Source organism: Oncorhynchus keta, chromosome 19 (assembly GCF_023373465.1).
Source record: "Oncorhynchus keta strain PuntledgeMale-10-30-2019 chromosome 19, Oket_V2, whole genome shotgun sequence".
Taxonomy (NCBI): Eukaryota; Metazoa; Chordata; class Actinopteri; order Salmoniformes; family Salmonidae; genus Oncorhynchus; species Oncorhynchus keta.
Window position 1 is genome coordinate 83,600,649 of NC_068439.1, and position 27,763 is coordinate 83,628,411.

The 27,763-nt window shown below is 43.2% G+C and overlaps 1 protein-coding gene across 1 annotated transcript in view; it reads left to right on the plus strand.

Moving 5' to 3' along the window:
- The window catches only part of LOC127909081 (low density lipoprotein receptor adapter protein 1-like), a 47,314-nt gene that overhangs the window by 4,421 nt on the left and 15,130 nt on the right, over nt 1–27,763 (plus strand). The window contains exons 2-6 of the mRNA XM_052468984.1: nt 3,310–3,424; nt 3,802–3,874; nt 5,123–5,209; nt 5,647–5,774; nt 25,308–25,342. Coding sequence (XP_052324944.1) covers nt 3,310–3,424; nt 3,802–3,874; nt 5,123–5,209; nt 5,647–5,774; nt 25,308–25,342 — 438 coding nt within the window. The remainder of the gene's footprint in view (nt 1–3,309; nt 3,425–3,801; nt 3,875–5,122; nt 5,210–5,646; nt 5,775–25,307; nt 25,343–27,763) is intronic.

Here is a 27,763-nt window from a genome sequence, read left to right on the forward strand (position 1 = left end):
GGAATTGGGCTCTGGTCTATAGTAGTGCACTACATAGGGAATAGGGCTCTGGTCTATAGTAGTACCACTATATAGGGAATAGGGCTCTGGTCTAAAGTAGTGCACTACGTAGGGAATAGGGCTCTGGTCTAAAGTAGTGCACTACGTAGGGAATTGGGCTCTGGTCTAAAGTAGTGCTCTACATAGGGAATAGGGCTCTGGTCTAAAGTAGTGCACTACGTAGGGAATTGGGCTCTGGTCTAAAGTAGTGCACTACGTAGGGAATTGGGCTCTGGTCTAAAGTAGTGCACTACGTAGGGAATTGGGCTCTGGTCTAAAGTAGTGCACTACGTAGGGAGTAGGGTGACATTTGGGACATGTGTTGTATGGACCAGTGGGAAGATGTCAACGATCATCCTATAGAATGCTTTAGTGAGTTTTGTTAAAACCTGTTATGGATCATCCGCATTTTCGCAGCTTTTTGTTAAAAATCGCGCAACATTTCATTTCATTTAGAACCAGCCACTCACCGTGGCCTTTAGAACCAACCACTCACCATGGCCTTTAGAACCAGCCACTCACCGTGGCCTTTAGAACCAACCACTCACCATGGCCTTTAGAACCAGCCACTCACCATGGCCTTTAGAACCAGCCACTCACCATGGCCTTTAGAACCAACCACTCACCGTGGCCTTTAGAACCAGCCACTCACCGTGGCCTTTAGAACCAGCCACTCACCGTGGCCTTTAGAACCAACCACTCACCATGGCCTTTAGAACCAACCACTCACCGTGGCCTTTAGAACCAACCACTCACCATGGCCTTTAGAACCAACCACTCACCGTGGCCTTTAGAATCAGCCAACCACCGTGGCCTTTAGAACCAACCACTCACCGTGGCCTTTAGAACCAACCACTCACCATGGCCTTTAGAACCAACCACTCACCGTGGCCTTTAGAATCAGCCAACCACCGTGGCCTTTAGAACCAACCACTCACCGTGGCCTTTAGAACCAGCCACTCACCGTGGCCTTTAGAACCAACCACTCACCGTGGCCTTTAGAACCAACCACTCACCGTGGCCTTTAGAACCAACCACTCACCATGGCCTTTAGAACCAGCCACTCACCGTGGCCTTTAGAACCAACCACTCACTGTGGCCTTTAGAACCAACCACTCACCGTGGCCTTTAGAACCAACCACTCACCGTGGCCTTTAGAACCAACCACTCACCGTGGCCTTTAGAACCAACCACTCACTGTAGCCTTTAGAACCAACCACTCACCGTGGCCTTTAGAACCAACCACTCACCGTGGCCTTTAGAACCAACCACTCACCGTGGCCTTTAGAACCAACCACTCACCGTGGCCTTTAGAACCAACCACTCACTGTAGCCTTTAGAACCAACCACTCACCGTGGCCTTTAGAACCAGCCATTCACCGTGGCCTTTAGAACCAACCACTCACTGTAGCCTTTAGAACCAACCACTCACCATGGCCTTTAGAACCAGCCATTCACCGTGACTTTCTGTGGATTTGCTGCATGAGGTTTTCTGAAAGTTGAATATACATTTTTCCCATAGACCAGGTATACAAGTTATGCATGCCAGGATCAGTAATGTACTTGATATTGTTTTGAACATGTCGTCAATAAATTGTTTTGTTTTGTTGGCTGTTGTTCAAACTGGGGTGATAATGAGTTACACAGTGCTGATTTTGGATCAGGTTTGCCTTTCAGATCTCAATTAAAAAGATTATATAGACAGGGGGGAACCTGATCCTAGATCAGCACTCTTACTCCTAGATACATAAGGCCCCTGGGCGCCAATAATGATTAACTGGCAATGAATTCATTTCTTTCTAAGCCCCCTTCAGAGGTTTTAGAGATTTGACAAGACAGCATAAGATTTAGTAATGAGGTTTTAAGACTGTAAAGCTTTAGTGATTTGTTCAGTTATTTTCTGCTCTGCTCTGTGATAGTCAGATTTCCGTCCCAAATGGCACCCTAATCACTATAAGGCCCTGGTCAAAAGTATTGTATTATAGTGTACTATATAGGAAACAGGGTGGCATTTGGGATGCCAACCCTCTTTGGTCTGTCTGTGATCTATGGCCTACTTAATATTCATGACGTCCCCTTCACACCCTGCTGTGATTGGCCTGCTGCTCGTCCCGCGTGAACCAGGTTAGTAAGAGCACGAGTGGAGTTACTAGTTTAAAACTCATCCGATATCTGTCTCACTCTAACTGTGATGGATGGCCATTGGGGTCTGTGGGCCAGAGATAGATGAGGATACAATATACTTTCATTACAAATCAAATTATCATCGAAAATGTTTTATAAAAATGTCATATCCACTTTTTTATGATGAAGATATATCGTGTAAATGTTCAATGAATTGATCGTAACCAATGGATATCTATCTCTCTCTTCTCCATGTAACTAGTTGAAACATCTGAAAAATATACTGTATGTGTAGCCAGGGCAGGGTTTGTCCAAACCCTAGACCCCATTGGTTGATGGGAGTTGTATTGTTTGACCCCAGACCCCATTGGTTGATGGGAGTTGTATTGTTTGACCCTAGACCCCATTGGTTGATGGGAGTTGTATTGTTTGACCCTAGACCCCATTGGTTGATGGGAGTTGTATTGTTTGACCCTAGACCCCATTGGTTGATGGGAGTTGTATTGTTTGACCCTAGACCCCATTGGTTGATGGGAGTTGTATTGTTTGACCCTAGACCCCATTGGTTGATGGGAGTTGTATTGTTTGACCCTAGACCCCATTGGTTGATGGGAGTTGTATTGTTTGACCCTAGACCCCATTGGTTGATGGGAGTTGTATTGTTTGACCCTAGACCCCATTGGTTGATGGGAGTTGTATTGTTTGACCCTAGACCCCATTGGTTGATGGGAGTTGTATTGTTTGACCCTAGACCCCATTGGTTGATGGGAGTTGTATTGTTTGACCCTAGACCCCATTGGTTGATGGGAGTTGTATTGTTTGACCCTAGACCCCATTGGTTGATGGGAGTTGTATTGTTTGACCCTAGACCCCATTGGTTGATGGGAGTTGTATTGTTTGACCCTAGACCCCATTGGTTGATGGGAGTTGTATTGTTTGACCCTAGACCCCATTGGTTGATGGGAGTTGTATTGTTTGACCCTAGACCCCATTGGTTGATGGGAGTTGTATGGTTTGACCCTAGACCCCATTGGTTGATGGGAGTTGTATTGTTTGACCCTAGACCCCATTGGTTGATGGGAGTTGTATTGTTTGACCCTAGACCCCATTGGTTCATGGGAGTTGTATTGTTCTCCCCTCCTGCAGAATCTCCTACTGTACTGCAGATAAAACCCAGGACAAAGTGTTTGCCTACGTTTCCCAGATTCAGTTGGACGAGACCCTCGAGTGCCACGCCTTCCTCTGTCACAAGAAGAAGATCGTAAGTGACAAGTGGGCACTAGTTCAAAACACTTTTCACTTTCCGTCTCTGTTTATAATGTTTGATAATGAACCCGAGACACTGAATATTTATTAATAATAATTAATAATTAATTAATAATATTTCAGAATTAAACACGGATGAAAGTAATTTCATTTTCGTTGATTTTTTGTTAATATCTATCTTTATACGTTGTTAGGGAAACACGAGAAGTTACCAATCATTGAAATAATGTTTCTAATTCAAAACAATTCTTACTTTAGACGTTTACATCTGGAATGACGATGGTGTCTGGCTCCATCTTGTGGTACTGTAGGTGCTTGCAAACCACAATCAAATTATGTTATACAGTATGTCTCTGTTCTGTGGTTTGTCAGGCCCAAGCTGTGACTCTCACCGTAGCCCAAGCCTTCACAGTAGCTCTGGACCTGTGGGAGATTGCTCAGGAAGGTGAGTACTAACTCTTACCGTAGCCTAGGCCTTCACAGTAGCTCTGGACCTGTGGGAGATTGCTCAGGAAGGTGAGTACTAACTCTCACCGTAGCCCAGGCCTTCACAGTAGCTTTGGACCTGTGGGAGATTGCTCAGGAAGGTGAGTACTAACTCTAACCGTAGCCCAGGCCTTCACAGTAGCTCTGGACCTGTGGGAGATTGCTCAGGAAGGTGAGTACGAACTCTAACCGTAGCCTAGGCCTTCACAGTAGCTCTGGACCTGTGGGAGATTGCTCAGGAAGGTGAGTACTAACTCTTACCGTAGCCCAGGCCTTCACAGTAGCTCTGGACCTGTGGGAGATTGCTCAGGAAGGTGAGTACTAACTCTTACCGTAGCCCAGGCCTTCACAGTAGCTCTGGACCTGTGGGAGATTGCTCAGGAAGGTGAGGATTAGGGTGAATGTCAGCAAAACATTTTTACTGTCCGTTCTCCAACGTTTTGTCTCCAACATTTTGTCTCCAACGTTTTGTCTCCAACGTTTTGTCTCCAACGTTTTCCAACGTTTTGTCTCCAACGTTTTGTCTCCAACGTTTTGTCTCCAACGTTTTCCAACGTTTTGTCTCCAACGTTTTGTCTCCAACGTTTTGTCTCCAACGTTTTGTCTCCAACGTTTTCTAACGTTTTGTCTCCAACGTTTTGTCTCCAACGTTTTCTAACGTTTTGTCTCCAACGTTTTGTCTCCAACGTTTTCTAACGTTTTGTCTCCAACGTTTTGTCTCCAACGTTTTGTCTCCAACGTTTCGTCTCCAACGTTTTGTCTCCAACGTTTTGTCTCCAACGTTTTGTCTCCAACATTTTGTCTCCAACGTTTTGTCTCCAACGTTTTGTCTCCAACATTTTGTCTCCAGCGTTTTGTCTCCAACGTTTTGTCTCCAACGTTTTGTCTCCAACGTTTTGTCTCCAACGTTTTGTCTCCAACATTTTGTCTCCAACATTTTGTCTCCAATGTTTTGTCTCCAACATTTTGTCTCCAACGTTTTGTCTCCAACGTTTTGTCTCCAACATTTTGTCTCCAACATTTTGTCTCCAACATTTTGTCTCCAACATTTTGTCTCCAACATTTTGTCTCCAACATTTTGTCTCCAACGTTTTGTCTCCAACATTTTGTCTCCAACATTTTGTCTCCAACGTTTTGTCTCCAACGTTTTTCCACTGGACTACATGTTCCTGGGGTCTGACACTTTTCCTCTCCTCTCTGTCCTCAGATAAAAGTCAGAAGGCCAGGAGGACATGCTGCGCGTGTTCTGTCAGTGATGGACAGACAGACACTACAAACACACACAGCGTCTCAGGTAGGTCAACTTCATTTGTAGTACTCTTCCTGTAATGATCTTGACATCTATTGGTCTATAAATCTTTGCACGCTTGTTAAGGTACACCCACTAGGGCTGGGCAATATAGCCTAAAAGTACTGCAGGGCTTCAGACCTTCGCCAGACAGCCACAAGTAGTTATTTCAGTTCCTCCACTCTCCTCCTCACCCTCAGGGACCTAGCCTGATCAGTGCTGAATGTTTAGGGTCTATTCTCTCTCTCTCTCTCCCTCATTCTCTCTCTCTCTGTCTCCCTCTCTCTCTCTCTCTCTCTCTCTCTCTCTCTCTCTCTCTCCCTCCTCTCTCTCTCCTTCTCTCTCTCTCTATCTCTCTCTCTCTCTCTCCCTCTCGCTCTCCTTCTCTCTCTCTCTCTCTCTCCCCTTCCCTCCCTCCGTCACCCTCTCTCTCACTGTCTCAGACTCAGAGAAGCAGCAGCCCCTGAGGAAGGAGGAGAAACAGAGACGGCCATTTTTCTCCATGTCATTCAGCTCTCCTTCACCCAGCAACAAACCCGCCAGGAAACGACCAATCAAACACGGCTCCTGGGTAAGTCATGTCCTTGGGTTCCAGGCCCTTGATTGGTCTAGCCAGTCATCATTATCACGCCTGATATAACGTAAACAATATGTGTTCTCCATGGACAAGCTGGGACTGTTAAAGGCTATTGCTAATGATAAGAGGTGAACCCCATTAGACATGGTATTACCTCCACTATAGTTGAGATGGATGACCTCCAGTATAGTTGACCTCCAGTATAGTTGACCTCCAGTATAGTTGAGGTGGATGACCTCCAGTATAGTTGACCTCCAGTATAGTTGAGATGGATGACCTCCAGTATAGTTGAGGTGGATGAACTCCAGTATAGTTGAGGTGGATGACCTCCAGTATAGTTGACCTCCAGTATAGTTGAGATGGATGACCTCCAGTATAGTTGAGGTGGATGACCTCCAGTATAGTTGAGGTGGATGACCTCCAGTATAGTTGAGATGGATGACCTCCAGTATAGTTGACCTCCAATATAGTTGAGATGGATGACCTCCAGTATAGTTGACCTCCAGTATAGTTGAGATGGATGACCTCCAGTATAGTTGAGATGGATGACCTCCAGTATAGTTGAGATGGATGACCTCCAGTATAGTTGAGTGGATGACCTCCAGTATAGTTGAGATGGATGACCTCCAGTATAGTTGAGATGGATGACCTCCAGTGTAGTTGAGGTGGATGACCTCCAGTATAGTTGAGATGGATGACCTCCAGTATAGTTGAGATGGATGACCTCCACTATAGTTGAGATGGATGAGTTGAGATGGATGACCTCCAGTATAGTTGAGATGGATGACCTCCAGTATAGTTGAGATGGATGACCTCCACTATAGTTGAGATGGATGACCTCCAGTACAGTTGAGATGGATGACCTCCAGTATAGTTGATGGATGGATGATGGATCTCCACTATAGTTGAGATGGATGACCTCCAGTATAGTTGAGATGGATGACCTCCAGTATAGTTGAGGTGGATGACCTCCAGTATAGTTGAGATGGATGACCTCCAGTATAGTTGAGATGGATGACCTCCAGTATAGTTGAGATGGATGACCTCCAGTATAGTTGAGATGGATGACCTCCAGTATAGTTGAGATGGATGACCTCCACTATAGTTGAGATGGATGACCTCCAGTATAGTTGAGATGGATGACCTCCAGTATAGTTGAGGTGGATGAACTCCAGTATAGTTGACCTCCAGTATAGTTGAGATGGATGACCTCCAGTATAGTTGACCTCCAGTATAGTTGAGGTGGATGACCTCCAGTATAGTTGACCTCCAGTATAGTTGACCTCCAGTATAGTTGAGGTGGATGACCTCCAGTATAGTTGACCTCCAGTATAGTTGAGGTGGATGACCTCCAGTATAGTTGAGATGGATGACCTCCAGTATAGTTGAGATGGATGACCTCCAGTATAGTTGAGGTGGATGACCTCCAGTATAGTTGAGGTGGATGTTCTCCAGTATAGTTGATCTCCAGTATAGTTGAGATGGATGACCTCCAGTATAGTTGAGATGGATGACCTCCAGTATAGTTGAGATGGATGACCTCCAGTATAGTTGACCTCCAGTATAGTTGAGATGGATGACCTCCAGTATAGTTGACCTCCAGTATAGTTGAGGTGGATGACCTCCAGTATAGTTGACCTCCAGTATAGTTGAGGTGGATGACCTCCTGTATAGTTGAGATGGATGACCTCCAGTATAGTTGAGATGGATGACCTCCAGTATAGTTGAGGTGGATGTTCTCCAGTATAGTTGACCTCCAGTATAGTTGAGATGGATGACCTCCAGTATAGTTGACCTCCAGTATAGTTGAGGTGGATGTTCTCCAGTATAGTTGACCTCCAGTATAGTTGAGATGGATGACCTCCAGGATAGTTGAGATGGATGACCTCCAGTATAGTTGAGGTGGATGACCTCCAGTATAGTTGACCTCCACTATAGTTGAGGTGGATGTTCTCCAGTATAGTTGAGGTGGATGACCTCCAGTATAGTTGACCTCCAGTATAGTTGAGATGGATGACCTCCAGTATAGTTGAGGTGGATGACCTCCAGTATAGTTGAGATGGATGACCTCCAGTATAGTTGACCTCCAGTATAGTTGAGATGGATGACCTCCAGTATAGTTGAGGTGGATGACCTCCAGTATAGTAGAGATGGATGACCTCCAGTATAGTTGACCTCCAATATAGTTGAGATGGATGACCTCCAATATAGTTGAGGTGGATGATCTCCACTATAGTTGAGATGGATGACCTCCAGTATAGTTGAGATGGATGACCTCCAGTATAGTTGAGATGGATGATCTCCACTATAGTTGAGATGGATGACCTCCAGTATAGTTGAGATGGATGACCTCCAGTATAGTTGACCTCCAGTATAGTTGAGGTGGATGACCTCCAGTATAGTTGACCTCCAGTATAGTTGAGGTGGATGACCTCCAGTATAGTTGAGGTGGATGACCTCCAGTATAGTTGACCTCCAGTATAGTTGAGGTGGATGACCTCCAGTATAGTTGACCTCCAGTATAGTTGAGGTGGATGACCTCCAGTATAGTTGAGGTGGATGACCTCCAGTATAGTTGAGATGGATGACCTCCAGTATAGTTGACCTCCAGTATAGTTGAGATGGATGACCTCCAGTATTATTGAGGTGGATGACCTCCAGTATAGTTGACCTCCAGTATAGTTGAGATGGATGACCTCCACTATAGTTGAGATGGATGACCTCCAGTATAGTTGAGATGGATGACCTCCAGTATAGTTGACCTCCAGTATAGTGACCTCCAGTATAGTGACCTGAGGTGTGGATGACCTCCAGTATAGTTGACCTCCAGTATAGTTGAGGTGGATGACCTCCAGTATAGTTGAGGTGGATGACCTCCAGTATAGTTGAGGTGGATGACCTCCAGTATAGTTGACCTCCAGTATAGTTGATATGGATGAGCTCCAGTATTATTGAGGTGGATGACCTCCAGTATAGTTGACCTCCAGTATAGTTGAGATGGATGACCTCCAGTAGTTGAGATGGATGACCTCCAGTATAGTTGAGATGGATGACCTCCAGTATAGTTGAGATGGATGACCTCCAGTAGAGTTGAGATGGATGATCTCCAGTATGAGATTGACCTCCAGTATAGTTGAGATGGATGACCTCCAGTATAGTTGAGGTGGATGACCTCCAGTATAGTTGAGATGACCTCCAGTATAGTTGACCTCAGATGAACTCCAGTATAGTTGAGATGGAAGACCTCCGGTAGAGTTGAGATGGATGACCTCCAGTATAGTTGAGATGGATGACCTCCGGTAGAGTTGAGATGGATGACCTCCAGTATAGTTGAGATGGATGACCTCCAGTATAGTTGAGATGGATGACCTCCAGTATAGTTGAGGTGGATGACCTCCAGTATAGTTGAGGTGGATGACCTCCAGTATAGTTGAGATGGATGACCTCCAGTATAGTTGAGATGGATGACCTCCAGTATAGTTGAGGTGGATGACCTCCAGTATAGTTGAGGTGGATGTTCTCCAGTATAGTTGATCTCCAGTATAGTTGAGATGGATGACCTCCAGTATAGTTGAGATGGATGACCTCCAGTATAGTTGAGATGGATGACCTCCAGTATAGTTGACCTCCAGTATAGTTGAGATGGATGACCTCCAGTATAGTTGACCTCCAGTATAGTTGAGGTGGATGACCTCCAGTATAGTTGAGATGGATGATCTCCAGTATAGTTGAGGTGGATGACCTCCAGTATAGTTGACCTCCAGTATAGTTGACCTCCAGTATAGTTGAGGTGGATGACCTCCAGTATAGTTGACCTCCAGTATAGTTGAGGTGGATGACCTCCTGTATAGTTGAGATGGATGACCTCCAGTATAGTTGAGATGGATGACCTCCAGTATAGTTGAGGTGGATGTTCTCCAGTATAGTTGACCTCCAGTATAGTTGAGATGGATGACCTCCAGTATAGTTGACCTCCAGTATAGTTGAGGTGGATGTTCTCCAGTATAGTTGACCTCCAGTATAGTTGAGATGGATGACCTCCAGTATAGTTGAGATGGATGACCTCCAGTATAGTTGAGGTGGATGACCTCCAGTATAGTTGACCTCCACTATAGTTGAGGTGGATGTTCTCCAGTATAGTTGAGGTGGATGACCTCCAGTATAGTTGACCTCCAGTATAGTTGAGATGGATGACCTCCAGTATAGTTGAGGTGGATGACCTCCAGTATAGTTGAGATGGATGACCTCCAGTATAGTTGACCTCCAGTATAGTTGAGATGGATGACCTCCAGTATAGTTGAGGTGGATGACCTCCAGTATAGTTGAGATGGATGACCTCCAGTATAGTTGACCTCCAATATAGTTGAGATGGATGACCTCCAATATAGTTGAGATGGATGACCTCCAGTATAGTTGAGATGGATGACCTCCAGTATAGTTGAGATGGATGACCTCCACTATAGTTGAGATGGATGACCTCCAGTATAGTTGAGATGGATGACCTCCAGTATAGTTGAGATGGATGACCTCCAGTATAGTTGAGGTGGATGACCTCCAGTATAGTTGAGATGGATGACCTCCAGTATAGTTGAGATGGATGACCTCCAGTATAGTTGAGATGGATGACCTCCAGTATAGTTGAGATGGATGACCTCCAGTATAGTTGAGATTGGATGACTTCCACTATAGTTGAGGTGGATGAACTCCAGTATAGTTGACCTCCAGTATAGTTGAGATAGATGACCTCCAGTATAGTTGATCTCCAGTATAGTTGAGGTGGATGAACTCCAGTATAGTTGACCTCCAGTATAGTTGAGATGGATGACCTCCAGTATAGTTGACCTCCAGTATAGTTGAGATGGATGACCTCCAGTATAGTTGAGATGGATGACCTCCAGTATAGTTGAGATGGATGACCTCCAGTATAGTTGACCTCCAGTATAGTTGAGGTGGATGACCTCCAGTATAGTTGACCTCCAGTATAGTTGAGGTGGATGACCTCCAGTATAGTTGAGGTGGATGACCTCCAGTATAGTTGAGATGGATGACCTCCAGTATAGTTGACCTCCAGTATAGTTGAGATGGATGAACTCCAGTATTATTGAGGTGGATGACCTCCAGTATAGTTGACCTCCAGTATAGTTGAGATGGATGACCTCCAGTATAGTTGAGATGGATGACCTCCAGTATAGTTGAGATGGATGACCTCCAGTAGAGTTGAGATGGATGATCTCCAGTATAGTTGACCTCCAGTATAGTTGAGATGGAGGACCTCCAGTATAGTTGAGATGGATGACCTCCAGTATAGTTGAGGTGGATGACCTCCAGTATAGTTGAGATGGATGAACTCCAGTATAGTTGAGATGGAAGACCTCCGGTAGAGTTGAGATGGATGACCTCCAGTATAGTTGAGATGGATAACCTCCGGTAGAGTTGAGATGGATGACCTCCAGTATAGTTGAGATGGATGACCTCCAGTATAGTTGACCTCCAGTATAGTTGAGATGGATGACCTCCAGTATAGTTGACCTCCAGTATATTTGAGGTGGATGACCTCCAGTATAGTTGAGATGGATGACCTCCAGTATAGTTGAGATGGATGACCTCCAGTATCGTTGACCTCTAGTATAGTTGAGATGGATGACCTCCAGTATAGTTGTCCTCCAGTATATTTGAGGTGGTTGACCTCCAGTATAGTTGAGATGGATGACCTCCAGTATAGTTGAGGTGGATGACCTCCAGTATAGTTGAGATGGATGACCTCCAGTATAGTTGACCTCCGGTAGAGTTGAGGTGGATGACCTCCAGTATTGTTGACCTCCAGTATAATTGAGGTGGATGACCTCCAGTATAGTTGACCTCCAGTATAGTTGAGATGGATGACCTCCAGTATAGTTGAGATGGATGACCTCCGGTAGAGTTAAGGTGGATGACCTCCAGTATAGTTGACCTCCAGTATAGTTGAGATGGATGACCTCCGGTATAGTTGAGATGGATGACCTCCAGTATAGTTGAGATGGATGACCTCCAGTATAGTTGACCTCCAGTATAGTTGAGATGGATGACCTCCAGTATAGTTGACCTCCAGTATATTTGAGGTGGATGACCTCCAGTATAGTTGAGATGGATGACCTCCAGTATAGTTGAGATGGATGACCTCCAGTATTGTTGACCTCTAGTATAGTTGAGATGGATGACCTCCAGTATAGTTGACCTCCAGTATAGTTGAGGTGGATGACCTCCAGTATAGTTGAGATGGATGACCTCCAGTATAGTTGAGATGGATGACCTCCAGTATAGTTGAGATGGATGACCTCCAGTATAGTTGACCTCCAGTAGAGTTGAGGTGATGATCTCCAGATGACCTCAGTATAGTTGAGATGGATGACCTCCAGTATAGTTGAGGTGGATGACCTCCAGTATTAGTTGACCTCCAGTATAGTTGAGGTGGATGACCTCCGGTAGAGTTGAGGTGGATGACCTCCAGTATAGTTGAGATGGATGACCTCCGGTAGAGTTGAGGTGGATGACCTCCAGTATAGTTGAGATGGATGACCTCCGGTAGAGTTGAAATGGATGACCTCCAGTATAGTTGAGATGGATGACCTCCAGTATAGTTGAGATGGATGACCTCCAGTATAGTTGAGATGGATGACCTCCAGTATAGTTGAGATGGATGACCTCCAGTATAGTTGAGATGGATGACCTCCAGTATAGTTGAGATGGATGACCTCCAGTATAGTTGACCTCCAGTATAGTTGAGATGGATGACCTCCAGTATAGTTGACCTCCAGTATATTTGAGGTGGATGACCTCCAGTATAGTTGAGATGGATGACCTCCAGTATAGTTGAGATGGATGACCTCCAGTATCGTTGACCTCTAGTATAGTTGAGATGGATGACCTCCAGTATAGTTGACCTCCAGTATAGTTGAGGTGGATGAACTCCAGTATAGTTGACCTCCAGTATAGTTGAGATGGATGACCTCCAGTATAGTTGAGATGGATGACCTCCGGTAGAGTTGAGGTGGATGATCTCCAGTATAGTTGAGATGGATGACCTCCGGTAGAGTTAAGGTGGATGACCTCCAGTATAGTTGACCTCCAGTATAGTTGAGGTGGATGACCTCCGGTAGAGTTGAGGTGGATGACCTCCAGTATAGTTGAGATGGATGACCTCCGGTAGAGTTGAGGTGGATGACCTCCAGTATAGTTGAGATGGATGACCTCCGGTAGAGTTGAGGTGGATGACCTCCAGTATAGTTGACCTCCGGTAGAGTTGAGGTGGATGACCTCTAATGTTATAGGCTTTAAATTATTGTTGAAACTGCTGAGCAATGCTCTTTTTTCTTACATGCTGTAGTGCATGCAATGCGTCTTTACATTTTTTTTTCTTATACCATAACATTGTTAAGAGGTAGATGTCGCCCGATTTTACTAGTTCATGTGTCACAAATCCTAAACATTGCGTTATGATATTCTAGCCTATGATGTGTATATTCTCCTTCAGGGGTCGGCAACCCCTGTTCCTGGAGGTCATTCACCTGTAAGGTGTATATTCTACCTGGAGGTCATTCACCTGTAAGGTGTATATTCTACCCCTGTTCCTGGAGGTCATTCACCTGTAAGGTGTATATTCTACCTGGAGGTCATTCACCTGTAAGGTGTATATTCTACCTGGAGGTCATTCACCTGTAAGGTGTATATTCTACCTGGAGGTCATTCACCTGTAAGGTGTATATTCTACCTGGAGGTCATTCACCTGTAAGGTTTATATTCTAACTGGAGTTCATTCACCTGTAAGGTGTATATTCTACCTGGAGGTCATTCACCTGTAAGGTTTATATTCTAACTGGAGTTCATTCACCTGTAAGGTGTATATTCTACCTGGAGGTCATTCACCTGTAAGGTGTATATTCTACCCCTGTTCCTGGAGGTCATTCACCTGTAAGGTTTATATTCTAACTGGAGTTCATTCACCTGTAAGGTGTATATTCTACCTGGAGGTCATTCACCTGTAAGGTTTATATTCTACTGGAGGTCATTCACCTGTAAGGTTTATATTCTACCTGGAGGTCATTCACCTGTAAGGTGTATATTCTACCTGGAGGTCATTCACCTGTAAGGTGTATATTCTACCTGAGGTCATTCACCTGTAAGGTGTATATTCTACCTGGAGGTCATTCACCTGTAAGGTGTATATTCTACCTGGAGGTCATTCACCTGTAAGGTGTATATTCTACCTGGAGGTCATTCACCTGTAAGGTGTATATTCTACCTGGAGGTCATTCACCTGTAAGGTGTATATTCTACCTGGAGGTCATTCACCTGTAAGGTTTATATTCTACCTGGAGGTCATTCACCTGTAAGGTGTATATTCTACCTGGAGGTCATTCACCTGTAAGGTGTATATTCTACCTGGAGGTCATTCACCTGTAAGGTTTATATATCTAGTCTGTTCCTGGAGGTCATTCACCTGTAAGGTGTATATTCTACCTGGAGGTCATTCACCTGTAAGGTGTATATTCTACCTGGAGGTCATTCACCTGTAAGGTTTATATTCTACCTGGAGGTCATTCACCTGTAAGGTGTATATTCTACCTGGAGGTCATTCACCTGTAAGGTGTATATTCTACCTGGAGGTCATTCACCTGTAAGGTTTATATTCTACCTGGAGGTCATTCACCTGTAAGGTGTATATTCTACCTGGAGGTCATTCACCTGTAAGGTGTATATTCTACCTGGAGGTCATTCACCTGTAAGGTGTATATTCTACCTGGAGGTCATTCACCTGTAAGGTGTATATTCTACCTGGAGGTCATTCACCTGTAAGGTGTATATTCTACCTGGAGGTCATTCACCTGTAAGGTGTATATTCTACCTGGAGGTCATTCACCTGTAAGGTGTATATTCTACCTGGAGGTCATTCACCTGTAAGGTTTATATTCTACCTGGAGGTCATTCACCTGTAAGGTGTATATTCTACCTGGAGGTCATTCACCTGTAAGGTGTATATTCTACCTGGAGGTCATTCACCTGTAAGGTGTATATTCTACCCCTGTTCCTGGAGGTCATTCACCTGTAAGGTGTATATTCTACCTGGAGGTCATTCACCTGTAAGGTGTATATTCTACCCCTGTTCCTGGAGGTCATTCACCTGTAAGGTTTATATTCTACCTGGAGGTCATTCACCTGTAAGGTGTATATTCTACCTGGAGGTCATTCACCTGTAAGGTGTATATTCTACCCCTGTTCCTGGAGGTCATTCACCTGTAAGGTGTATATTCTACCTGGAGGTCATTCACCTGTAAGGTGTATATTCTACCTGGAGGTCATTCACCTGTAAGGTTTATATTCTACCTGGAGGTCATTCACCTGTAAGGTGTATATTCTACCTGGAGGTCATTCACCTGTAAGGTTTATATTCTACCTGGAGGTCATTCACCTGTAAGGTTTATATTCTAACTGGAGTTCATTCACCTGTAAGGTGTATATTCTACCTGGAGGTCATTCACCTGTAAGGTGTATATTCTACCCCTGTTCCTGGAGGTCATTCACCTGTAAGGTTTATATTCTAACTGGAGTTCATTCACCTGTAAGGTGTATATTCTACCTGGAGGTCATTCACCTGTAAGGTTTATATTCTAACTGGAGTTCATTCACCTGTAAGGTGTATATTCTACCTGGAGGTCATTCACCTGTAAGGTGTATATTCTACCTGGAGGTCATTCACCTGTAAGGTGTATATTCTACCCCTGTTCCTGGAGGTCATTCACCTGTAAGGTTTATATTCTACCTGGAGGTCATTCACCTGTAAGGTGTATATTCTACCTGGAGGTCATTCACCTGTAAGGTGTATATTCTACCTGGAGGTCATTCACCTGTAAGGTTTATATTCTACCTGGAGGTCATTCACCTGTAAGGTGTATATTCTACCTGGAGGTCATTCACCTGTAAGGTGTATATTCTACCTGGAGGTCATTCACCTGTAAGGTGTATATTCTACCTGGAGGTCATTCACCTGTAAGGTGTATATTCTACCCCTGTTCCTGGAGGTCATTCACCTGTAAGGTGTATATTCTACCTGGAGGTCATTCACCTGTAAGGTGTATATTCTACCCCTGTTCCTGGAGGTCATTCACCTGTAAGGTTTATATTCTACCTGGAGGTCATTCACCTGTAAGGTGTATATTCTACCCCTGTTCCTGGAGGTCATTCACCTGTAAGGTTTATATTCTACCTGGAGGTCATTCACCTGTAAGGTGTATATTCTACCTGGAGGTCATTCACCTGTAAGGTGTATATTCTACCTGGAGGTCATTCACCTGTAAGGTGTATATTCTACCTGGAGGTCATTCACCTGTAAGGTGTATATTCTACCTGGAGGTCATTCACCTGTAAGGTGTATATTCTACCTGGAGGTCATTCACCTGTAAGGTTTATATTCTACCTGGAGGTCATTCACCTGTAAGGTTTATATTCTACCTGGAGGTCATTCACCTGTAAGGTGTATATTCTACCTCGAGGTCATTCACCTGTAAGGTGTATATTCTACCTGGAGGTCATTCACCTGTAAGGTGTATATTCTACCTGGAGGTCATTCACCTGTAAGGTGTATATTCTACCTGGAGGTCATTCACCTGTAAGGTGTATATTCTACCTGGAGGTCATTCACCTGTAAGGTGTATATTCTACCTGGAGGTCATTCACCTGTAAGGTGTATATTCTACCTGGAGGTCATTCACCTGTAAGGTGTATATTCTACCTGGAGGTCATTCACCTGTAAGGTGTATATTCTACCTGGAGGTCATTCACCTGTAAGGTTTATATTCTACCTGGAGGTCATTCACCTGTAAGGTGTATATTCTACCTGGAGGTCATTCACCTGTAAGGTTTATATTCTACCTGGAGGTCATTCACCTGTAAGGTTTATATTCTACCTGGAGGTCATTCACCTGTAAGGTGTATATTCTACCTGGAGGTTATTCACCTGTAAGGTGTATATTCTACCTGGAGGTCATTCACCTGTAAGGTGTATATTCTACCTGGAGGTCATTCACCTGTAAGGTGTATATTCTACCTGGAGGTCATTCACCTGTAAGGTTTATATTCTACCTGGAGGTCATTCACCTGTAAGGTTTATATTCTACCTGGAGGTCATTCACCTGTAAGGTGTATATTCTACCTGGAGGTCATTCACCTGTAAGGTGTATATTCTACCTGGAGGTCATTCACCTGTAAGGTGTATATTCTACCTGGAGGTCATTCACCTGTAAGGTGTATATTCTACCTGGAGGTCATTCACCTGTAAGGTGTATATTCTACCTCGAGGTCATTCACCTGTAAGGTGTATATTCTACCTGGAGGTCATTCACCTGTAAGGTGTATATTCTACCTGGAGGTCATTCACCTGTAAGGTGTATATTCTACCTGGAGGTCATTCACCTGTAAGGTGTATATTCTACCTGGAGGTCATTCACCTGTAAGGTTTATATTCTACCTGGAGGTCATTCACCTGTAAGGTGTATATTCTACCTGGAGGTCATTCACCTGTAAGGTTTATATTCTACCTGGAGGTCATTCACCTGTAAGGTTTATATTCTACCTGGAGGTCATTCACCTGTAAGGTGTATATTCTACCTGGAGGTTATTCACCTGTAAGGTGTATATTCTACCTGGAGGTCATTCACCTGTAAGGTTTATATTCTACCTGGAGGTCATTCACCTGTAAGGTTTATATTCTACCTGGAGGTCATTCACCTGTAAGGTTTATATTCTACCTGGAGGTCATTCACCTGTAAGGTGTATATTCTACCTGGAGGTCATTCACCTGTAAGGTGTATATTCTACCTGGAGGTCATTCACCTGTAAGGTTTATATTCTACCTGGAGGTCATTCACCTGTAAGGTGTATATTCTACCTGGAGGTCATTCACCTGTAAGGTGTATATTCTACCCCTGTTCCTGGAGGTCATTCACCTGTAAGGTTTATATTCTACCTGGAGGTCATTCACCTGTAAGGTGTATATTCTACCCCTGTTCCTGGAGGTCATTCACCTGTAAGGTGTATATTCTACCTGGAGGTCATTCACCTGTAAGGTGTATATTCTACCTGGAGGTCATTCACCTGTAAGGTGTATATTCTACCTGGAGGTCATTCACCTGTAAGGTGTATATTCTACCTGGAGGTCATTCACCTGTAAGGTGTATATTCTACCTGGAGGTCATTCACCTGTAAGGTTTATATTCTACCTGGAGGTCATTCACCTGTAAGGTGTATATTCTACCTGGAGGTCATTCACCTGTAAGGTTTATATTCTACCTGGAGGTCATTCACCTGTAAGGTGTATATTCTACCTCGAGGTCATTCACCTGTAAGGTGTATATTCTACCTGGAGGTCATTCACCTGTAAGGTTTATATTCTACCTGGAGGTCATTCACCTGTAAGGTTTATATTCTACCTGGAGGTCATTCACCTGTAAGGTGTATATTCTACCTGGAGGTCATTCACCTGTAAGGTTTATATTCTACCTCGAGGTCATTCACCTGTAAGGTGTATATTCTACCTGGAGGTCATTCACCTGTAAGGTTTATATTCTACCTGGAGGTCATTCACCTGTAAGGTGTATATTCTACCTGGAGGTCATTCACCTGTAAGGTGTATATTCTACCCCTGTTCCTGGAGGTCATTCACCTGTAAGGTGTATATTCTACCTGGAGGTCATTCACCTGTAAGGTTTATATTCTACCTGGAGGTCATTCACCTGTAAGGTGTATATTCTACCTGGAGGTCATTCACCTGTAAGGTTTATATTCTACCTGGAGGTCATTCACCTGTAAGGTGTATATTCTACCTGGAGGTCATTCACCTGTAAGGTTTATATTCTACCTGGAGGTCATTCACCTGTAAGGTGTATATTCTACCTGGAGGTCATTCACCTGTAAGGTGTATATTCTACCTGGAGGTCATTCACCTGTAAGGTGTATATTCTACCTGGAGGTCATTCACCTGTAAGGTGTATATTCTACCTGGAGGTCATTCACCTGTAAGGTGTATATTCTACCTGGAGGTCATTCACCTGTAAGGTGTATATTCTACCTGGAGGTCATTCACCTGTAAGGTGTATATTCTACCTGGAGGTCATTCACCTGTAAGGTGTATATTCTACCTGGAGGTCATTCACCTGTAAGGTTTATATTCTACCTGGAGGTCATTCACCTGTAAGGTTTATATTCTACCTGGAGGTCATTCACCTGTAAGGTGTATATTCTACCTCGAGGTCATTCACCTGTAAGGTTTATATTCTACCTGGAGGTCATTCACCTGTAAGGTGTATATTCTACCTGGAGGTCATTCACCTGTAAGGTTTATATTCTACCTGGAGGTCATTCACCTGTAAGGTGTATATTCTACCTGGAGGTCATTCACCTGTAAGGTTTATATTCTACCTGGAGGTCATTCACCTGTAAGGTGTATATTCTACCTGGAGGTCATTCACCTGTAAGGTGTATATTCTACCTGGAGGTCATTCACCTGTAAGGTGTATATTCTACCTGGAGGTCATTCACCTGTAAGGTTTATATTCTACCTGGAGGTCATTCACCTGTAAGGTGTATATTCTACCTGGAGGTCATTCACCTGTAAGGTGTATATTCTACCTCGAGGTCATTCACCTGTAAGGTTTATATTCTACCTGGAGGTCATTCACCTGTAAGGTGTATATTCTACCTGGAGGTCATTCACCTGTAAGGTTTATATTCTACCTGGAGGTCATTCACCTGTAAGGTGTATATTCTACCTGGAGGTCATTCACCTGTAAGGTTTATATTCTACCTGGAGGTCATTCACCTGTAAGGTGTATATTCTACCTGGAGGTCATTCACCTGTAAGGTTTATATTCTACCTGGAGGTCATTCACCTGTAAGGTTTATATTCTACCTGGAGGTCATTCACCTGTAAGGTGTATATTCTACCTGGAGGTCATTCACCTGTAAGGTGTATATTCTACCTGGAGGTCATTCACCTGTAAGGTGTATATTCTACCTGGAGGTCATTCACCTGTAAGGTTTATATTCTACCTGGAGGTCATTCACCTGTAAGGTGTATATTCTACCTGGAGGTCATTCACCTGTAAGGTGTATATTCTACCTGGAGGTCATTCACCTGTAAGGTTTATATTCTACCTGGAGGTCATTCACCTGTAAGGTGTATATTCTACCTGGAGGTCATTCACCTGTAAGGTTTATATTCTACCCCTGTTCCTGGAGGTCATTCACCTGTAAGGTTTATATTCTACCTGGAGGTCATTCACCTGTAAGGTGTATATTCTACCTGGAGGTCATTCACCTGTAAGGTTTATATTCTACCTGGAGGTCATTCACCTGTAAGGTGTATATTCTACCTGGAGGTCATTCACCTGTAAGGTGTATATTCTACCTGGAGGTCATTCACCTGTAAGGTTTATATTCTACCTGGAGGTCATTCACCTGTAAGGTGTATATTCTCCTGGAGGTCATTCACCTGTAAGGTGTATATTCTACCTGGAGGTCATTCACCTGTAAGGTGTATATTCTACCTGGAGGTCATTCACCTGTAAGGTTTATATTCTACCTGGAGGTCATTCACCTGTAAGGTGTATATTCTACCTGGAGGTCATTCACCTGTAAGGTGTATATTCTACCTGGAGGTCATTCACCTGTAAGGTGTATATTCTACCTGGAGGTCATTCACCTGTAAGGTTTATATTCTACCTGGAGGTCATTCACCTGTAAGGTGTATATTCTACCTGGAGGTCATTCACCTGTAAGGTGTATATTCTACCTGGAGGTCATTCACCTGTAAGGTTTATATTCTACCTGGAGGTCATTCACCTGTAAGGTGTATATTCTACCTGGAGGTCATTCACCTGTAAGGTTTATATTCTACCTGGAGGTCATTCACCTGTAAGGTGTATATTCTACCTGGAGGTCATTCACCTGTAAGGTTTATATTCTACCCCTGTTCCTGGAGGTCATTCACCTGTAAGGTTTATATTCTACCTGGAGGTCATTCACCTGTAAGGTGTATATTCTACCTGGAGGTCATTCACCTGTAAGGTTTATATTCTACCTGGAGGTCATTCACCTGTAAGGTGTATATTCTACCTGGAGGTCATTCACCTGTAAGGTGTATATTCTACCTGGAGGTCATTCACCTGTAAGGTTTATATTCTACCTGGAGGTCATTCACCTGTAAGGTGTATATTCTACCTGGAGGTCATTCACCTGTAAGGTTTATATTCTACCCCTGTTCCTGGAGGTCATTCACCTGTAAGGTTTATATTCTACCTGGAGGTCATTCACCTGTAAGGTTTATATTCTACCTGGAGGTCATTCACCTGTAAGGTGTATATTCTACCTGGAGGTCATTCACCTGTAAGGTGTATATTCTACCTGGAGGTCATTCACCTGTAAGGTTTATATTCTACCTGGAGGTCATTCACCTGTAAGGTGTATATTCTACCTGGTGGTCATTCACCTGTAAGGTTTATATTCTACCTGGAGGTCATTCACCTGTAAGGTGTATATTCTACCTGGAGGTCATTCACCTGTAAGGTGTATATTCTACCTGGAGGTCATTCACCTGTAAGGTGTATATTCTACCTGGAGGTCATTCACCTGTAAGGTGTATATTCTACCCCTGTTCCTGGAGGTCATTCACCTGTAAGGTGTATATTCTACCTGGAGGTCATTCACCTGTAAGGTGTATATTCTACCTGGAGGTCATTCACCTGTAAGGTGTATATTCTACCTGGAGGTCATTCACCTGTAAGGTGTATATTCTACCTGGAGGTCATTCACCTGTAAGGTGTATATTCTACCCCTGTTCCTGGAGGTCATTCACCTGTAAGGTTTATATTCTACCTGGAGGTCATTCACCTGTAAGGTGTATATTCTACCTGGAGGTCATTCACCTGTAAGGTGTATATTCTACCCCTGTTCCTGGAGGTCATTCACCTGTAAGGTGTATATTCTACCTGGAGGTCATTCACCTGTAAGGTTTATATTCTACCTGGAGGTCATTCACCTGTAAGGTGTATATTCTACCTGGAGGTCATTCACCTGTAAGGTGTATATTCTACCTGGAGGTCATTCACCTGTAAGGTTTATATTCTACCTGGAGGTCATTCACCTGTAAGGTGTATATTCTACCTGGAGGTCATTCACCTGTAAGGTGTATATTCTACCCCTGTTCCTGGAGGTCATTCACCTGTAAGGTGTATATTCTACCTGGAGGTCATTCACCTGTAAGGTTTATATTCTACCTGGAGGTCATTCACCTGTAAGGTGTATATTCTACCTGGAGGTCATTCACCTGTAAGGTGTATATTCTACCCCTGTTCCTGGAGGTCATTCACCTGTAAGGTGTATATTCTACCTGGAGGTCATTCACCTGTAAGGTGTATATTCTACCTGGAGGTCATTCACCTGTAAGGTGTATATTCTACCTGGAGGTCATTCACCTGTAAGGTGTATATTCTACCTGGAGGTCATTCACCTGTAAGGTGTATATTCTACCTGGAGGTCATTCACCTGTAAGGTGTATATTCTACCTGGAGGTCATTCACCTGTAAGGTGTATATTCTACCTGGAGGTCATTCACCTGTAAGGTTTATATTCTACCTGGAGGTCATTCACCTGTAAGGTGTATATTCTACCTGGAGGTCATTCACCTGTAAGGTTTATATTCTACCTGGAGGTCATTCACCTGTAAGGTTTATATTCTACCTGGAGGTCATTCACCTGTAAGGTGTATATTCTACCTGGAGGTCATTCACCTGTAAGGTTTATATTCTACCTGGAGGTCATTCACCTGTAAGGTTTATATTCTACCTGGAGGTCATTCACCTGTAAGGTTTATATTCTACCTGGAGGTCATTCACCTGTAAGGTTTATATTCTACCTGGAGGTCATTCACCTGTAAGGTGTATATTCTACCTGGAGGTCATTCACCTGTAAGGTGTATATTCTACCTGGAGGTCATTCACCTGTAAGGTGTATATTCTACCTGGAGGTCATTCACCTGTAAGGTGTATATTCTACCTGGAGGTCATTCACCTGTAAGGTGTATATTCTACCTGGAGGTCATTCACCTGTAAGGTTTATATTCTACCTGGAGGTCATTCACCTGTAAGGTGTATATTCTACCTGGAGGTCATTCACCTGTAAGGTGTATATTCTACCTGGAGGTCATTCACCTGTAAGGTGTATATTCTACCCCTGTTCCTGGAGGTCATTCACCTGTAAGGTGTATATTCTACCTGGAGGTCATTCACCTGTAAGGTGTATATTCTACCTGGAGGTCATTCACCTGTAAGGTGTATATTCTACCTGGAGGTCATTCACCTGTAAGGTTTATATTCTACCTGGAGGTCATTCACCTGTAAGGTGTATATTCTACCTGGAGGTCATTCACCTGTAAGGTTTATATTCTACCTGGAGGTCATTCACCTGTAAGGTGTATATTCTACCCCTGTTCCTGGAGGTCATTCACCTGTAAGGTTTATATTCTACCTGGAGGTCATTCACCTGTAAGGTGTATATTCTACCTGGAGGTCATTCACCTGTAAGGTGTATATTCTACCTGGAGGTCATTCACCTGTAAGGTGTATATTCTACCTGGAGGTCATTCACCTGTAAGGTGTATATTCTACCTGGAGGTCATTCACCTGTAAGGTGTATATTCTACCTGGAGGTCATTCACCTGTAAGGTGTATATTCTACCTGGAGGTCATTCACCTGTAAGGTGTATATTCTACCTGGAGGTCATTCACCTGTAAGGTGTATATTCTACCTGGAGGTCATTCACCTGTAAGGTGTATATTCTACCTGGAGGTCATTCACCTGTAAGGTTTATATTCTACCTGGAGGTCATTCACCTGTAAGGTTTATATTCTACCTGGAGGTCATTCACCTGTAAGGTGTATATTCTACCTGGAGGTCATTCACCTGTAAGGTGTATATTCTACCTGGAGGTCATTCACCTGTAAGGTTTATATTCTACCTGGAGGTCATTCACCTGTAAGGTGTATATTCTACCTGGAGGTCATTCACCTGTAAGGTGTATATTCTACCTGGAGGTCATTCACCTGTAAGGTGTATATTCTACTCCTGTTCCTGGAGTGCTGCAGGTAAATTGTAAAGTAAAGTACAGATTTTTAAAAACAACTACTTAAGTAGTTTAAAGTATTTTTACTTCAGTACTTTACACCCCTGCCTACCCCTTGATTCTAATTGGTCCAAACATGTATCTGGCCGTGTTTGGGAGTCTTGGCCAGTGTAGGCCATTATTGTAAATAACCATTTGTTTTTTTTAACTGTCTTGCCTTGTTAAATAAAGTTTTTTAAAAAACACACAAAAAAACAGCCGTGTTGGCATATACTTACCGCTAGATGGCAGCGTTTCCCTGTGAATGCTACCATAGATTAAGTCGGCTCTTATTGGTTAAATACTCGATCCACCTCATCTGATACGTGTCTTATTTTTTCTCTACTGATTGGGATCTTGGTAAACCCATAAAAAAAGATGCACAATTTGTCAGTGCCACAAACCAGTAGAATAATATTGACAAACAAATATTGATGTTAAATATTGATATTGAAAACTGTCTGAGCTGAGTATACTGCTATGCAACTCTTGCTAATTCACCTAAGCAAGAAAGCATCACTTCAGGATTTAATTGAAGCTATATTGAAGGTAATGACAAATTGTTGCTGATACACTGAGGAGGTGTATGCAATAGATACTGGTTCTCTAGTCTGTCGGTTATATTGCCTGTGCATTGATGCATACTGCAGTACAGTCTCATGGAGTTGTCTTGGTACTGTTTCTATTCCTGGTACTGTTTATATTCCTGGTACTGTTTCTATTCCTGGTACTGTTTCTATTCCTGGTACTGTTTCTATTCCTGGTACTGTTTCTATTCCTGGTACTGTTTCTAACATAGGCACTGTTTCTATTCCTGGTACTGTTTCTAACATAGGTACTGTTTCTATTCCTGGTACTGTTTCTAATATAGGTACTGTTTCTATTCCTGGTACTGTTTCTATTCCTGGTACTGTTTCTATTCCTGGTACTGTTTCTAACATAGGTACTGTTTCTATTCCTGGTACTGTTTCTATTCCTGGTACTGTTTCTAATATAGGCACTGTTTCCATTCCTGGTACTGTTTCTATTCCTGGTACTGTTTCTATTCCTGGTACTGTTTCTAACATAGGTAATGTTTCTATTCCTGGTACTGTTTCTAATATAGGTACTGTTTCTATTCCTGGTACTGTTTCTAACATAGGTACTGTTTCTATTCCTGGTACTGTTTCTAACATAGGTACTGTTTCTATTCCTGGTACTGTTTCTATTCCTGGTACTGTTTCTATTCCTGGTACTGTTTCTATTCCTGGTACTGTTTCTATTCCTGGTACTGTTTCTAATATAGGTACTGTTTCTATTCCTGGTACTGTTTCTATTCCTGGTACTGTTTCTATTCACAGGATGTGGAGGATGGCCTCGATGATGCATTCTCAAGGTAATATTTACATTATGTTTTACATTATATTGTATATCTAATTTCTATACTCAAGGTCACATCGATCCGCTAAGATAATTAGAATTATATAATTAATCTGTTCAACAGCAAATAGTCTTTGAGAAATGAATACATTCCCTTTCGAACGGGCTTCAGATCCAACCATTCTACCTCAACAGCATTGTGAAACTAACGAACATAAATCCTTCATCTGACCAAGGCAAACTAACTGCGGCCATCCTCATTGAGTTATCAAAAGCATTTTGATTTAGTTCGTCATTCCGTCTTCGTAGGAAAACAACGAAACAGTGGTTTCGCTAACAGACTCCTAAACCGGTTCCATGCATTTTAGCAATAGAAAACAACGTGTTTGCATAGAAGGACAGAAAACACAACTTCTTGGACTTCAATAGAGGTGTACCTCAAGGCTCAGTATTACCCCCCCTTTCTTTTCTCTGTATTCATAAATCTATTGCCTCTAATTTGTCAGAATACACCTGTTCACTTATACACTGATGGTACGGTGCTTTTGTACATCAGGTTAAAAATATTGTGCAGATACAAGCAACTCCCCCATATGATTTCAACACTTTACAAAAATGGTTTCTAGCAAATAATTTGTTTTTAAATCGAATTAAGTCCGCCGATGGTCATTTCTAAATTCATGCAGGTGATGGAACAATGCTTTCAATCATTGATTGTTTTAAATATCTTGGTCTGAGGACGGATTCTGAATTCTCTTTTGGAAGGCATATTGATTCAGTGAGCTCCAACGTCAAAATGAATGACAGACTTCTTAAGTTGGATCTTAGATTCATTCTGTTTGAGGAAGTGAAAGAGGATTCCCGAATCTACAGCGTCTCATGAGGGACGATAATCACTAAATCACAGGATACACACCTCCAAGACTGAAATCTCGTTTTTTTCGAATGAGCAACAGAAAAACACCTGCCAATCGGCTCTTTAAAACGTTTCTTTAAATAAGCTTTGTTGTACTAGTAAAGGTCAAATACACTGCATCTTAAAGCAGTCAGCAATAATATAATGAATTCAGAGCTAACGAAATTATAACGAGGCTGAATATATGCAGGTGGCAGCCAATGATCCTCTCAGCAGAACGGACAATCAGCTGACTGGACAATCAGCTGACTGGACAATCAGCTGACCGGACAATCAGCTGACTGGACAATCAGCTGACCGGACAATCAGCTGACTGGACAATCAGCTGACCGGACAATCAGCTGACCGGACAATCAGCTGACTGGACAATCAGCTGACCGGACAATCAGCTGACCGGACAATCAGCTGACCGGACAATCAGCTGACTGGACAATCAGCTGACCGGACAATCAGCTGACCGGACAATCAGCTGACCGGACAATCAGCTGACCGGACAATCAGCTGACCGGACAATCAGCTGACCGGACAATCAGCTGACCGGACAATCAGCTGACTGGACAATCAGCTGACCGGACAATCAGCTGACCGGACAATCAGCTGACCGGACAATCAGCTGACCGGATAATCAGCTGACCGGACAATCAGCTGACCGGACAATCAGCAGACCGGACAATCAGCTGACCGGACAAAGCTGACCGGACAATCAGCTGACCAGACAATCAGCTGACCAGACAATCAGCTGACCAGACAATCAGCCTAAGTCATTCCGCTACCCAGGAATAGTAAAGCCCCCATTACTGGCTCAAATAGCCGACCAATCAGTCTGTTACCAACCCGTAGTAAAGTATTGGAAGAAATGGTGTTTGACCAGATACAATGCTATTTTACGCAAAGAAAATGTACAATACACTTTCAGCTTATAGGGAAGGACACTCAACAAGCACAGCACTTACACAACTGACTGATGATTGGCTGAGAGAAACTGATGACAGATTGTGGGGACTGTTTTGTTAGACTTCAGTGTGGCTTTTGATCACAGTCTGCTGCTACTATAAATATTTAACTTTCATGAAAGTGTAATACATCAAAATAAAGCTTAACTTCTTGTTAATCCAGCCGCCCTGTCAGATTTCAAAAAGGCTTTACGATGAAAGCAAACCATGCGATTATCTGAGGACAGCGCTCAGCACACAAAACATTACATACAGTTACCAGCCAAGTAGATTAGATAAGTCACGAAAGTCAGAAATAGCAATAAAATGAATCACTTACATTTGATGATCTTCGTATGGTTGCACTCACGAGACTCCCAGTTACACAATAAATGTTTGTTTTGTTCGATAAAGTCCCTCTTTATATCCAAAACCTCAATTTTGTTGGCGCATTTTGTTCAGTAATCCAATGGCTCAATTGCGGTCACAACAGGCAGACGAAAATTCCAAATAGTATGCGTAAAGTTCGTAGAAACATGTCAAACGATGTTTATAATTAATCCTCAGGTTGTTCTTAGCCTAAATAATC